The sequence below is a fragment of the Pseudorca crassidens genome, chromosome 3, assembly GCF_039906515.1.
Source record: "Pseudorca crassidens isolate mPseCra1 chromosome 3, mPseCra1.hap1, whole genome shotgun sequence".
NCBI lineage: Eukaryota > Metazoa > Chordata > Mammalia > Artiodactyla > Delphinidae > Pseudorca > Pseudorca crassidens.
The window spans coordinates 105,647,711-105,661,862 of NC_090298.1; the positions used below are offsets into that span (position 1 = coordinate 105,647,711).

General features: G+C 40.5%; 1 protein-coding gene across 2 annotated transcripts; it reads left to right on the forward strand.

Moving 5' to 3' along the window:
- Nucleotides 1–960: 960 nt before the first annotated feature.
- Nucleotides 961–7,837, forward strand: CTXN3 (cortexin 3). 2 transcript variants are annotated; one of them, XM_067730098.1, is made up of 3 exons: nt 961–1,072; nt 1,707–1,799; nt 6,688–7,837. In XM_067730098.1, the coding sequence occupies exon 3, from the start codon at nt 6,775–6,777 to the stop codon at nt 7,021–7,023; it is 249 nt and encodes an 82-aa protein (XP_067586199.1). In that variant the 5' UTR covers nt 961–1,072; nt 1,707–1,799; nt 6,688–6,774; the 3' UTR covers nt 7,024–7,837. The 2 variants fall into 2 exon arrangements, with proteins under 2 accessions (XP_067586199.1, XP_067586198.1); XM_067730097.1 differs by lacking the exon at nt 961–1,072 and having other exon boundaries at nt 1,466–1,799.
- Nucleotides 7,838–14,152: the final 6,315 nt, after the last annotated feature.

The window sequence follows — 14,152 nt, forward strand, 5'->3', positions numbered from 1 at the left end:
AGAGGACAGCTACAGCCCTCTTGTGTTCCCTGCCACCTCTACCCATAGCAAGGTGACAATATCTGAGGGGGCCTCCGGGCAGGGGAGCCTGCAGTAATCCAGGCTCGTTTCTAACTAGAGTCCTTTCTTACCACATGGCCACATGGAATGACAAGTATAGAAGTGAGGGTGAGGTCGGAATGTTCCCTGAACCACACTCTGTTAGCATTACTGAGACAGGGAGTTCTGTCCGCCAGCACCGTCGGCTGAAAAGCATGGACACCAGTTTGTATTGAATGGCAGTGCTCTGTTGGATTTCATTTGTTCCACTGTTGTGTGTGTGTGTGTGTGTGTGTGTGTGTGTGTGTGTGAAGATACAGTAAGTTACACTAATTGGAAAGGAATTTCTGTTACAAATCTGGAAAACATCTGGGGAAAGAACCTTCATGTTTCTCGTGAGGTTAGGTTCTAATGTCAAGCATTTGATTCTGACATTAGATCGTAACATTTAGCATTTGAATTTCCTTGGGTCTGAGACTTATCCGGGATTGTTGTCTCTTGCTAGCAGATGGGGGTTTTCCTCTTAGAAAATGAGCTCCCTTCCAGTCCCCTAGAGCTACTGGGTCACGGCCAGCTTCTCACAAGAGCTGAAGAGACAGCAGAGCTGACAGGCACAGGCAGAGTTAGCTTTAAACACCATGCACCCCATCATTTGGTGGGTGGGTATTGTTGCTGTGTTTCCCCTTAAACAAAGAAAGTGGTGAGTTGCCAAAAAAACAAGGATGTTGCATCTTAAGGATTAGACTGAATTCTTTCCAGAGAAGCACCTTTTTTTTTTTTTTAAGATGAATTTTATCCTAAAATATTTTCCAAATTTATTCAGGCATTCTATCCAAGGAAAATAAGTATTGTGCCGTGTAACTATAATCTTTAGAATTAGTACAACTTTCTCTTAACAAAGGTCTATCTTTATTCATCAAGTGGTCTCTGATGGCCTGTGTGGGGTGAGGTGACTGCCAAGGTCACAGTTATGCAGGCTGCCCAAAGGAGACACTGGATCTGGCGACCTACCACCTAGTCAATTTACAAACAGGTGGTAAAAATAGGATTTTGTTCTCTTTTAATTGTTCTTTCCTCAATGCCCCTCATAACTGCTGCTTTTCTGAAAGGGCAATTTTGTCTTCTTTAGGAAAAGGAGTCTTCCCTTTACCTCCCAAATGCTAAGTTGATGCCCTTCCCCAGAAGTCTTCCCATTAATTAAGTTGGCCTGAAGGTCATAAACCATGATCAATTCGGAGGCTGGTCACTGCAAGGTGCTAATTAACACCCCCAAAGAGGAACAATGTCAACAATCAATAGAGAAGAACAGAGCACTGGTAGATTTATGGCTTTGATTTTGAAAAGGTATGGGAATGCCCTGTGATGTTTTCCCCCATACTCCTTTTGAATGTTAATGCTTTCTTGAAGATGATTTCAGACACACTGCTAGGATACTGCCTCTACTCGCTGAAGCAGAATCCTCTGAAGAGTTGCTGAGGCAGAACCGAAATCATGGCTCGCCTCAGTGAAGCAGCTGTATTGGCCGCTAATGATGCCTCACACAGAAAGAGGATGCTCCTTTAACTCGGGGTGTTAATGGGAAGTTTCTAAGCCTGAAACAACAGCTTTAGCTCTGGGGTATGTCATCAGCTGCTTGCAGCTTACCACTGTCTACTGCTTTAACACAGCTTGGTTGGGAAGAATGGAAACTAAAGATGCTTGTAGCTACCTGTAACTGTTCCACCAGGAAATGGATCAAGTGTTTGTTCAGCCAGATCCAGGTATTTGACCAAAATCTGTATCTCTGATGGGCTAATTAAACGCTTTTCTCTAACTTTAAATATATGCATGAGCCATGATCGCATGGATGCCTTCTGGATCCAAGTTCTGAATTTAGATCTAGCTGTCAGATAAAGTCTAATTAAATAGTTGCTAGGTAAAGTTAATGCAAGCGGGTGAAATGTAATGATGCCTTTATTTTTAAAGCATGCTTACGTTTATAATGCTACAGATACTAGATAAAGAGTAGTAAAACGCTTTTTTCTTTGCTAAGCTGCAGTAAATTATTCTTGAAAGCTCTTTGCCCATTACAATATATTTTTTTCTGTTCACCTAAAACATCCAGCCTTCCAAAATGTAATAGGGATGTTCTAATTTGTTTACAAAGGATCACAACCCAACAACTCATAATGATGGTGCTGACCGTCCCTGCTGTCCCTGGGTGATGAGCAGTGTGCAGCCCTAGCCTTTTGAGGTATCAGCAAGCACTCTCTTTCACTAGGAAACACACAAGGGAAAGAAAACTGAGTAGAACAGTAAGGTTTATCGTTTGAAGTTAAAAGTTCAGGTTTGCTAGTGGTGCCTTTTGATATCCCCATTTACTGACTGGGCTCTTGCACGGTATTTTTCTGTTGTTCTCAGCAAGGCTGCAACCTTGCCCTGCAGTGCCTTTAAAACTCTTTAAGCAGATGTTAGGAGGAAGATGAAGATAGGGAAGAAGTAAAACTGAGGTTAGGGCTCAGGCTGAAGACAAAGGTCTCCTGCTGACCAGCATGGTGAACCAGGTACAACAGGGTTTACTCGCAAACCCAAGCAAACGTGTCTGCAGGCTGACTTTGCAGGGATGGGCAGAGGAAACAGACTTTCTGGTGCAGTAGTGGGGGCTGGCAGCAGGTCTGAAACTGCCTGTTGACATTTGTAGCTGACCACATTTGCTTGTCTTTAAAATCATTATTTATGGACTTTCTACTAGCCTTGGTCCATTTTTTGAGTGTTCAAAATAATTTTACTCTTAACCATCCTGTGAATTCAGAAGCATCAGGGCTGTTGTATTGGAACAGGAGTTCTGTATTTGGAAAAGAGGAATATGGAAGTAGCCATGTATTTATGTGAGTTGAGAAAATGGTGTGGGGGGAGTCATGGTTAAAACGCAGGAAGTACTTAGAAAGAGCCAGGAAGTCTTTACCTGAAGGTCTTGGCTGGCCACCAAGAGGGCCATGAATTCTTTGAATTTATAGGAAATATTTTGCATCTTTGCATATATATCCCGGAATGCAAGTTGCTGTTCACTGGATTCAGCCACAGAATTTCCAAAAGAGATGAGGTGGCTTTGAGGGAGGGCTCCCAATTGTGGGAGGAGATGTATAATAGGGTTGATGGGATGCTTAGATGTCTGGGGTGACTGGGTGGGATGGAGGGTGGGGAGTGCCTCCAGACACTCCAGCTATACAAACAGCCATGCAGCTGAGGCTTCCTTTAGCTCAGAAAGTCGACAGTGATTCTCTTCTGCGTCAGTCTCAGGATATGTATTACTTCAATCATTAAAAGCCAGGTTAACATTTCAACAGCCAGTTTCAGAACGGTTGCAGGATAGTGCAGCACTTTGAGGAAGTTCGTCCCTGCCAGTCGTTGCAAATTCAGTCCCGCTTACATAGCCAATTCCCTTCCTGTTACAGTCTACTGACTGGTCTCACCACGCTGCCAGATAAATATAAACAAGGTACACAGGATATCTTTGCGGGACAAAGTATCCTGTCCGTCATGTGTGAGTGTATAGTGGACAAGCCTGTGAGTGTTCTTGTTCAATGGACGAACTACTTTTTACATCTCCTTTTGAAATTATGTCAAGTCATATAACTAGGTTTGTGGCCTAGAAGTTTCAAAAATTAGGTACAGCAATTATGTGGTTTCGGAGTACTTAAAATACAGACTGCATTGTTTCACTGTACCCTGCATGCCATTAACAGCTGAGGGATGACGACTTCCTACTGATTCCGACATTCTTTTGGGGGATGCTACTCTTTTGAATTTTATGATTTGGGGTGGTTTACTTACAATCTCCATTCCTGCCTGGAAAATTAGAAATAAATCTCATTTTGCACAAAAATCAGTTAAAGAGAAAACAGTCGCTCATCATCACCTATTTCTTGAACACACACTGTGTGCCCAGCAGGACTACACACGTACTGCATATACTGCAGCTGTTATTGCAATTCACTGCGGGAGGGAGGGTGCCTGAGTTGAGGACCACAGAAGTGAGATGGTGAAATCAAATGCCTGTGTGTGGTTTCCCAGGACAAGGGGGCAAATGCACTGAACTGATTCTGTTGCTGCCACTTGAAAACTAAGAAAAGAAACACGTCATTGTTTTAAGATAGATTTTCTCCAGGTAAAATATTTTTTCTTACCGTGAAATTGTAAAATAAGATGCTAATGAGATGAAAAGTCTGAAGGACCCAAGCTTGAGATGGGTACGTGTTGGCATTGATAGTTTCCATGTAAGACAATGGGATTTAGGATATTTTAAATGACTACCCTTCCCCACCAAAAAAGCAAGATAGGTAAGAAAGGATTGACCCCTTAAACATAGGGAGAGTGCTTAATTCTAGCTGATTTCTCTATTTTGGACCCATCAGCACTGAGGCCAAAGAAAATTTAAAAAACCAAACAACTGCTTCTTAAATCATGAGCTTTATGACTATTAAAGTGTCATTGTGACCCAGACTATTTGTGATTCTTTGAAACAGGATCTATTTCAAACACAATGGTCTGACATCCCAGTTAGGCTGGATGACATGTGCTTTTTTTCCCCCTTCTCTGTATCAGCCGGCACCTCCAAGTTTGAATTCAGTTCCCTGGACTCTAAGGGGCCAGAGATTTGCTTCAACCTCTATTTAGAGAGACAGTGACCCCAGAGCAGCAAGGAATTCCTCAAGGACCTTGTTGTTTAGTAAGGGGAAGTTGACGAACACCGTGGAGACATGTCCTGTAATAGATGCTGCCACAGGATGCAGGTGAAATGCTGCTGGGGACAGAGCAGGAAGCCCTGGTGCCTTGGGTGAAGGGAGAGACTGAGGCTCCACCAAGCAGGTGGGATTTGGTGGGGACCCCGAGGGAGGGAGAGAAAGCCGAAGGTGGGAATAGGGCGAGGAGGAGAGGATCAGGCAGAGAGCATCACGACTCAAAGCTCAGAGGTGGGAAACCTGGAGGTGTTCAAACAATAGCAGGTGTCAGGTAGAGCTGCAGAGCACACAGAGTCAGGATGCTCTCCTTGGGTGTCTGCAGATCAATTACGTGTAAGTTTGTTTTTGTCCACTGGTCATTTTACTCAAAACCAAATGTGATTTGATCTTTTCTAGGGATTTCGATCAGTCCCAGGCAAAATTGTGAAACAGTTGCCATTTCTTTCTGGATCTCTGGATCTCCATCTCCCTTTATAACCATCTCCTGCTCTTCTCATCTCTACCCAGTCTCCTTCATCCTTCCCCAGGACTCTCCTGCTGGACGATCTGCTCACAGTACCCATGTCTGCTTCCCACAAGTCCTTTCTAGCAGCCCCTCGTTCCCGGCAAGATATTCCTTCAATTTCCTTTCTATCTACCACATTTCTCCCTCCTTCAAAAAGGAAAAGTATTCAAAGACAAATCCCTACTAATGTGTTAATGTGTCACTTTCCTTGATAAAATACTGCAATTTAATAGAGACCTTTGATGATTTGACCAAATGAAGTTATTTTAATAGGAACTTGGGCACCACACAATATGCTGGGAAGGGAGAGGCTTACAGTTTATAAAGATTTGTAGAGTTCTCAAAATGCTTTCATCTCTAATGTCTCCTCAATTTGGTATATCTAAAAGGGGTTGGTGGTGAAAGGGTCAGAGAATAAGAGTATATATTTATATTTTAGCAGGCCTCTCAAAACACGTGATTAGGCTGCAAAGAGGGTTAACCATATCCTTGCACCTGCCTTTTAATCAGCATAGGGTGGTAAAATTGCAAATTAAAACTGAGTTTTAAATCATTCTAGTCGTGGCTTCCCTGTGAAGAAGTGAGACCCCAGACTTATTTATAGGGAGATGTGGCTCATAATTTGAATTAAGATGACTAGGTTATTTACTGGATCTTCTTGGAATGGTTGCCCATCAGTGCAGCCCCCAAATGAATTGTGTACCCCTTCTAAAACCTGAGTTATGGGATAAGCCTAGAAATTATAAGATGTTGAGCTAGGAGAAGAAGACTTGATACTTTGCCTCGTACAAAGGCCGAGGCTGGAGAAGACTGGTCCAGGGAGTCACGGCGGCGCTCACTGAGTGGAGACCAGTGGTGGGAAGGGAGGGACTGAACGGGTATTGCTATACTAGTCAGCCAGCTTACGGCTAGGGAGTCATTAACACAGGCTCACAAGGTTCTGTACCCAGTTCTCCACTGTTTCCATTGAACTTCACAGACCTAGCAATCTTTATGTTGTAAATGTACACAGTTAATGGTCCTCATTTTTCTTCTATTTCCCATTTGGATTAGGTAGTGTTTTCATAAAGAACTTCCTGAAAATGCATACCTGCCCCAGCTGTGTTGAGAACAGACAAAGACAAGGGCTCTGGCTTCATTTGGGCTGGAGGGAAAATGGACATAGAATGGGATTTTAGTAAGCCAGTGGGGATGGCAGGGGCCAAAGGGAGGGGTCCTGAATAGGATATGAAAAGACAAGAGGGAACATGGTAGGCGCTGCCTAGGCATCTATTCTTCTATCACTACATGGCTTTCTTTTGGCCCAGCCCTTGGAGAAAGTGTAGAGATTCCTTCTTTTCTCTGAAAAATATGATGGTGAGCCCAGAAATAAAGTTGCCCGTTGGCGTTGACTCTTTCTCCTTCCCTTTCTTTATTCTGCAGCTTCTTCAAGGTGCAGCCACCATGATCTCAGCAGGCTGATGATGGAAGAGAAGGAACCTGGGAGACCCTGTGCTCCAGCTTCCCTGGATGATGGATGGAGGACAGCCTGTCCCTTCACCCCTAGTGCCCCTTGGGAACGTGTCATCAGATTCTAGCATGTCTCTGGAGCAGAAAACCACATTTGTTTTTGTGATTTTGTTGTTTATTTTCTTGGGCATCCTCATAGTCAGGTGCTTCCGGATTCTTCTGGACCCGTATCGGAGCATGCCAACCTCGACCTGGGCTGACGGACTTGAAGGCCTGGAGAAAGGGCAGTTTGACCATGCCCTTGCTTAACAGGACAGGAGCAGGAACCCATCCTGAGGAGGAGAAATGCTTCATGTCTTGGCGCAGGATTCTCTTTAGTCAACGTTCTCAGCAACTCAAATTTTATCCGTATCTGGTTCTAGAACCACAATTCATTTATTCGGTGAACTTTTGAGGATATTGGAAATGGAAGTTTATATTCCTAACCCAAAATAGGAAGGTTTAAATTTCAATATTTACGCAATGAATGATGTTGAATGTATGTGATGGTGCAACTGAGAACATCTATAGTGACTTTGCCTAAAATGAAGCCCTACCGGACCTGACCAGAGAAAAAGACTAGAAATGATCTGATCTGAATCTGATGGCAGGGCCAAAAGAGACTTCCTTGTTCTAATCATGTCGCCCAGTTTGTTTTATTTTCATGGGAAGCTGGGTCCTGGGCAAAGAATGAAGAAGAAGTTGCTGAGTGGACCCAAAGCAGGTACTTGTTTTCTCCTAAAGCAAAGAGCACTGAAAGGCAATAGGAATGCTTAGAAGAGGTGGTTGATTCCTGGAAAATATGGGTGAGGATGATATCATTTTACTTTTCAAATAAAACTGAATTCAAAGGCTTATGGAGGTTTAAAAACTATTTACCAGGCCAAGTACATTCTGGGTATTCATATTAATAACATGCGTAGAGGTAACTATACATAACCTGAATTTACTTTCTTTGCACAACTGGTTGAAATAATAGGGTGCAAGTACTGCTTCAACGTTTTTTTTAAATAAAAAGTTAATTGTTTAGAGGAGAAGACTTTTACAGTCTTAAGAGGAATGTGTGTTTATGACTGAATAGAAACCAAATAAAACTTTTCAAGAAACAGAAGCGTCTCCTCTCTTATTTCAGCGCTCGGGAGGCAGAGAGTGGCATCGAATACTGAGGGCTAACTGTTCTGAGAAAGAGAGCAAAGACCACAAAATGTCATGTAATTCATCCCTCTCCCATTTCAGGAAGGGCTCCCACAAATTTTTCTGACATGTAAGACCTATTCTAAGCACTGTTTAAGTCCCCCCAAAAGAGAGATATGAAAACCTCTTATTCCAACTTCTGTACTGATAGGAAAAGCTTGCATCTAAACTCCTTAGGTTGTATTTATAGTCTATGTCTTCTAATTTTCTCCTCAGCTAGCCATCATTTTTTACATTAAAAAAAGTTAAAAAAAACCAACTGTGCCTAAAAAGACAGCCCTTAGTAAACCAGCTCCCTTGTATCTCTCTCTCTCTCTCTCTTTTTTTTTTTTTAACATTTTGATGGTCTTTCTGCCCAGATTTCCCCCCTCCCCATGCTCCCTCTTGATTTTTTTCATTAAAAAAAATAACAGCTTTATTAAAATATAATTCACATACCATAAGATTTAGCCTTTTAAAGTATACAATTCACTGGCTTTTAGTATATTCACAGAATTTTGTGTGACCATCATCACAATATAATTCCAGAATTCTATACTCACCAGCAGTCACTTCCCATCCCTCTTTCTCTCAGACACAATAATTTCTAATCCAGTAATTTCTAATCTATGGATTTGCCAATTCTGGACGTTTCATACTATTGGAATCAAAGAGTACATGGCCTTTCACTTAGCATGTTTTTAAAGCAGGTTCATCCATGTTGTAAAATGATCAGTACTTCATTTCTCTGTATGGCCAAATAATGTCCCGTTGTTTGGTTATACTACATTTTGTTTATTCATCATCGATCATGGTAATCCGTTGGCCAGTCTGAAGAATGCTGCTATGAACATATCTGTACACAATTTTGTGTGGATATGTGTTTCCAATTCTCTTGAGTAAATTCCTATGAGTGGATTTGCTAGGCCATATGTTAATTCTATGTTTAACTTTTTGGAGAACTGTGAGATTGTTTCCCAAAGCAGCTGCATTATTTTACATTCCCACTGGCAATGTATATACGTTTGGCTTCTTTTCTTGACTCTTCCCAACTACTCAGATTTCTTCTTTAGCTATAGAATTTATAACTGAACACATCACTTCAAGAATGAGCCAGGTTAAAAAGAGAACCACCTCATAGTTTCTTCATGCTACAAGTTAATTGATGCCTTCAAAGATCCTTTGCTTCTAGATCTAAAACAAAACACTGATGCTGATCTCTGATCATCCTGTGCTCTATTAAGTCACCTGAGTATTTTTTCTGTCTTACTATTACATCTTTCTTTAACCCACTAATTATAAAGTTTTCTTTTTTCTTCAAATGTACCATGTCGTGTAATAATTTTTTTCCTATTTTTATGGGGAGTCTATTCAAACCCATTCAGGTATTTATCGAGCACCTGCTTTGAGCCTGGCATTTCTAGCACTGGAGAGATAGGAAAAGTGCAGGGCTAGTTCTTGCTCTTGAGTAACTTTCTACCTCATTGAAGAGCTGAGAAATGCGAGAAGACATGTGTCTGAATCATTGTTCAAATGACTGTGGCAACCTATGGCTCCTACACCATCAGCATCATCTGGGAGCTTAACAAAGATATATGCCTCCACACACACTAATTTTAGTATAAAAGGTGTATATGATCACAGTAAAAATGTAGAAACAATATGGAAAAATAGAAAGGAAATAGCAAGAGTCAACATTCTGCCTCCTTAGTTCATTAGAATAGATCGCCTCAGTTTCTCTTCCTGTAAACTCTTCCTGTAATCAATCTAGAGATTGATTCTGTAGAGGTGGATCAGTGAACAAGTACTTCAGGAGATAGAATATGGGAGAGACGGATGTGGGCCAAGATAGTCAAGGAAATGTCCCAGGAAATAATGGCTCAGGTGAGGATGGTACATGTTTAAGTGCTTGGTATAAAGCTTTATGCAATGTAAGTTATTATTCTGAAATAAATTCTATCTTGACCTAAGAGGATGGACGTGTTTTAGATACGTGCAACGGAAGAGAGGAGGGAAAGCCACAGAAGAGGAGAAGGAGGTGTGGCTGTGGGGCTTTTAGACAGGAGGGCAGCCTGGCTGAGAAGACAGCGGAGGGGTAGCTGGAACTCACATAGGCAGGATGATGGTGGAGCTGAACATCCAAAGGTCCTGAGTCAAAATGAAAGTGATTTCTTTCTCAAGAATCCCTGTAGATTCTTGAGAAAGAAAATGACACGAGGAGTGGTGGTCAAGGCCGGTTTCAGTACCCTCCCTCGGGGCCACGCTAGGATCTGCTTCTATAACGGGAACAGACTGAAATAGCCCTCCACGAGGCTTTTGAGAATACGACTGCCAGTAAGTGCCACAGGGCCTCCCAAAGCCTGCTCTTCTTTCTTTCCTCCCTTTATCCTCCTCTCTATTTTTGTTTTCCCTTCTCAGATTACTGCTCCTTCTTCAGCCACCCCCTCACTGGGTCCCCCGTTCTCCACCCTCCATCGTCCAGAGCAAGAGACCAGAACAGGTGATAAAATGCTTTGGGCTGTTCAGGGTAAATTGATCCCTCCTGTGAGAAGTGCTAACTCCCTGTTTTAATTACTCAGGGCTCCCTGGGGTGAACAGCATATTCTCAAAAGGTCACAGAAGCCCTCTCTTTCCTGGCTACAGGAGTTACAGTGCAGCATTTTGCCTACCTTACAGGATATTTATAATGAGTGCAGCTGCCCTCTATCATGTATATCTGCATCCCAGGATGACAAAAATTACTTTCCCAAGGTCACTGTAGAATAAAGCTGACTTCTGATTCAGAAAAATGTGGCAAACTCATTCTCAGTCTGGGCTCTGACTGGTTTGTTCTCCCAAGAGACCCCAAGTTCTAGATCAACATTTCTCCTTCCAAGAGACATCTTTATTAAAGCATCTTAAATACTGGAAAGTAAGTCGAATATGGGGTTTGAAGGAGATTAACTTGACTCCTGCTGTTAAATTAATGAACATTCCAAGTGAGATCATTCTTTTACTATATTTAAGGGTTAAAGCTGAAACAAAATAAGCAACAGCTTTTAGAGGCAGAAATTAGAGCAGATACTTATGTATGCAGGAAAAAAATATGTATTCAAGTTTGTTTTTTATTGAATTCATTTCATAGTGTTTTTAAAAAATTGTTTAATTTTACTTATTTTTTATATGGCAAATTCTTAATAGTTATCAATTTTATACATATTAATGTATATATGTCAATCCCAATCTCCCAATTTATCACACCACCACCACCCTCCATCACTTTCCCCCCTTGGTGTCCATACGTTTGTTCTCTATATCTGTGTCTCTATTTCTACCCTGCAAACCAGTTTGTCTGTACCATTTTTCTAGGTTCCACATATATGTGTTAATATACAATATTTGTTTTTCTCTTTCTGACTTACTTCACTCTGTATGACAGTCTCTAGATCCATCCATGTCTCTACAAATGACCCAATTTCATTCATTTTTATGTCTGAGTAATATTCCATTGTATATATGTACCACATCTTCTTTATCCATTCATCTGTCAATGGGTATTTGGGTTGCTTCCGTGACCTGGCTATTTAAATAGTGATGCAATGAACAGTAGGGTGCATGTGTCTTTTTGAATTATGGTTTTCTCAGGGTATATGCCCAGTAGTGGGATTGCTGGGTCATATGGTAGTTCTATTTTTAGTTTTTAAAGGAACCTCCATACTGTTCTCCATAGTGACTGTATTGATTTACATTCCCACCAACAGTACAAGAGGGTTCCCTTTTCTCCACACCCTCTCCAGCATTGTTGTTTGTAGATTTTCTGATGATGATTATTCTAAGTGGTGTGGGTGACACCTCATTGTAGTTTTGATTTGCATTTCTCTAATAATTAGTGATGTTGAGCAGCTTTTCACGTGCTTCTTGGCCATCTGTATGTCTTCTTAGGAGAAATGTCTATTTAGATCTTCTGCCCATTTTTTGATTGGGCTGTTTGATTTTTAATATTGAGCTGCATGAGCTGTTTTGCATAATCTCCATAATCTGCATAATCTCCAATATTTTGGAGATTAATCTTTTGCCCGTTGATTCATTTGCAAATATTTTCTCCTGTTCTGAGGGTCGTCTTTTTGTCTAGTTTGTTGTTTCCTTTGCTTTGCAAAAGCTTTTAAGTTTCATTAGGTCCCATTTGTTTATTTTTGTTTTTATTTCCATTACACTAGGAGGTGGATCAAAAAAGATCTTGCTGTGATTTATGTCAGAGTATTCTTCCTATGTTTTCCTCTCAGAGTTTTATAGTGTCCGGTCTTACATTTAGGTCTCTAATCCATTTTGAGTTTATTTTTATGTATGGTGTTAATTTCATTCTTTTACATGTAGCTGTCCAGTTTTCCCAGCACCACTTATTGAAGAGACTGTATTTTCTCCATTGTTTATCCTTGTCTCCTTTGTCATAGATTAGTTGACCATAGGTATGTGGGTTTATCTCTGAGCTTTCTATCCTGTTCCATTGATCTATATTTCTGTTTTTGTGCCAGTACCATATTGTCTTGATTACTGTAGCTTTGTAGTATAGTCTGAAGTAAGGGAGTCTGATTCCTCCAGCTCTGTTCTTTTCCCTCAAGACTGCTTTGGCTATTCAGGGTCTTTTGTGTCTCTATACAACTTTTAATAATTTTTGTTCTGGTTCTGTAAAAAATGCCATTGGTAATTTGATAGGGATTGCATTGAATCTGTAGATTGCTTTGGGTAGTAGAGTCATTTTCACAATGTTGATTCTTCCAATCCGAGAACATGGTATATCTCTCCATCTGTTGGTATCATCTTTAATTTCTTTCATCACTGTCTTATAGTTTTCTGCATACAGGTCTTTTGTCTCCCTAGGTAGGTTTATTCCTAGGTATTTTATTCTTTTTGCTGCAGTGGTAAATGGGAGTGCTTCCTTAATTTCTCTTTCAGATTTTTCATCATTAGTGTATAGGAATGTAAGAGATTTCTGTGCATTAATTTTGTATATTGCAACTTTACCAAATGCATTGTTAGCACCAGTAGCTTTCTGGTGGCATCTTTAGGATTCTCTATGTACAGTATCATGTCATCTGCAAACAGTGACAGTTTTACTTCTTCTTTTCCAATTTGCATTACTTTTATTTCTTTTTCTTCTCTGATTGCTGTGGCTAGGACTTCCAAAGCTATGTTGAATAATAATGGTGAGAGTGGACATCCTTGTCTTGTTCCTGATCTTAGAGGAAATGCTTTCAGTTTTTCACCATTGAGAATGATGTTTGCTGGGGGTTTGCTGTATATGGCCCTTATTATGTTGAGGTAGGTTCCCTTTATGCCCACTTTCTGGAGGGTTTTTATCATAAATGGGTGTTGAATTCTGTCAAAAGCCTTTTCTGCATCTATTGAGATGATCATATGGTTTTTCTTCTTCAATTTTTTAATATGGTGTATCACATTGATTTGCGTATATTGAAGAATTTTTGCATCCCTGGGAAAAATCCCACTTGCTCATTGTGTGTGATCCTTTCAATGTGTTGTTGGATTCTGTTTGCTAGTATTTTGTTGAGGATTTTTGCATCTATATTCATCAATGATATTGATCTGTAATTTTCTTTTTTTGTAGTATCTTTGTCTGGTTTGGGGATCAGGGTGATGGTGGCCTCATAGGATGAGCTTGGGAGTGTTTCTTCCTCTGCAATTTTTTGAAGGGTTTGAGAAGGATGGGTGTTAGCTCTTCTCTAAATGTTTGATAGAATTCACCTGTGAAGCCATCTGGCCCTGGACTTTTGTTTGTTGAAAGATTTTTAATCACAGTTTCAATTTCATTAGTTGTGATTGGTCTGTTAATATTTTCTATTTCTTCCTGGTTCAGTCTTGGAAGATTATATCTTTCTAAGAATTTGTCCATTTCTTCCAAGTTGTCCATTTTATTGGCATAGAGTTGCTTGTAGTAGTCTCTTAGGATGCTTTGTATTTCTGCAGTGTCAGTTGTTACTTCTCCTTTCTCAATTCTAATTCTGTTGATTTGAGTCTTCTCCCTTTTTTTCTTGATGAGTCTGGCTAATGGTTTATCAATTTTGTTTATCTTCTCAAAGAACCAGCTTTTAGTTTTATTGATCTTTGCTATTGTTTTCTTTGTTTCTATTTCATTTATTTCTGCTCTGACATTTATGATTTTTTTCCTTCTACTAACTTTGGGTTTTGTTTGTTCTTCTTTCTGTAGTTCCTTTAGGTGCCAGGTTAGATT

Bases quoted from the DNA above. Each gene is read 5' to 3' on its own strand.
- CTXN3 (XM_067730098.1), top strand. From the start codon at position 6,775: ATGATGGATGGAGGACAGCCTGTCCCTTCACCCCTAGTGCCCCTTGGG.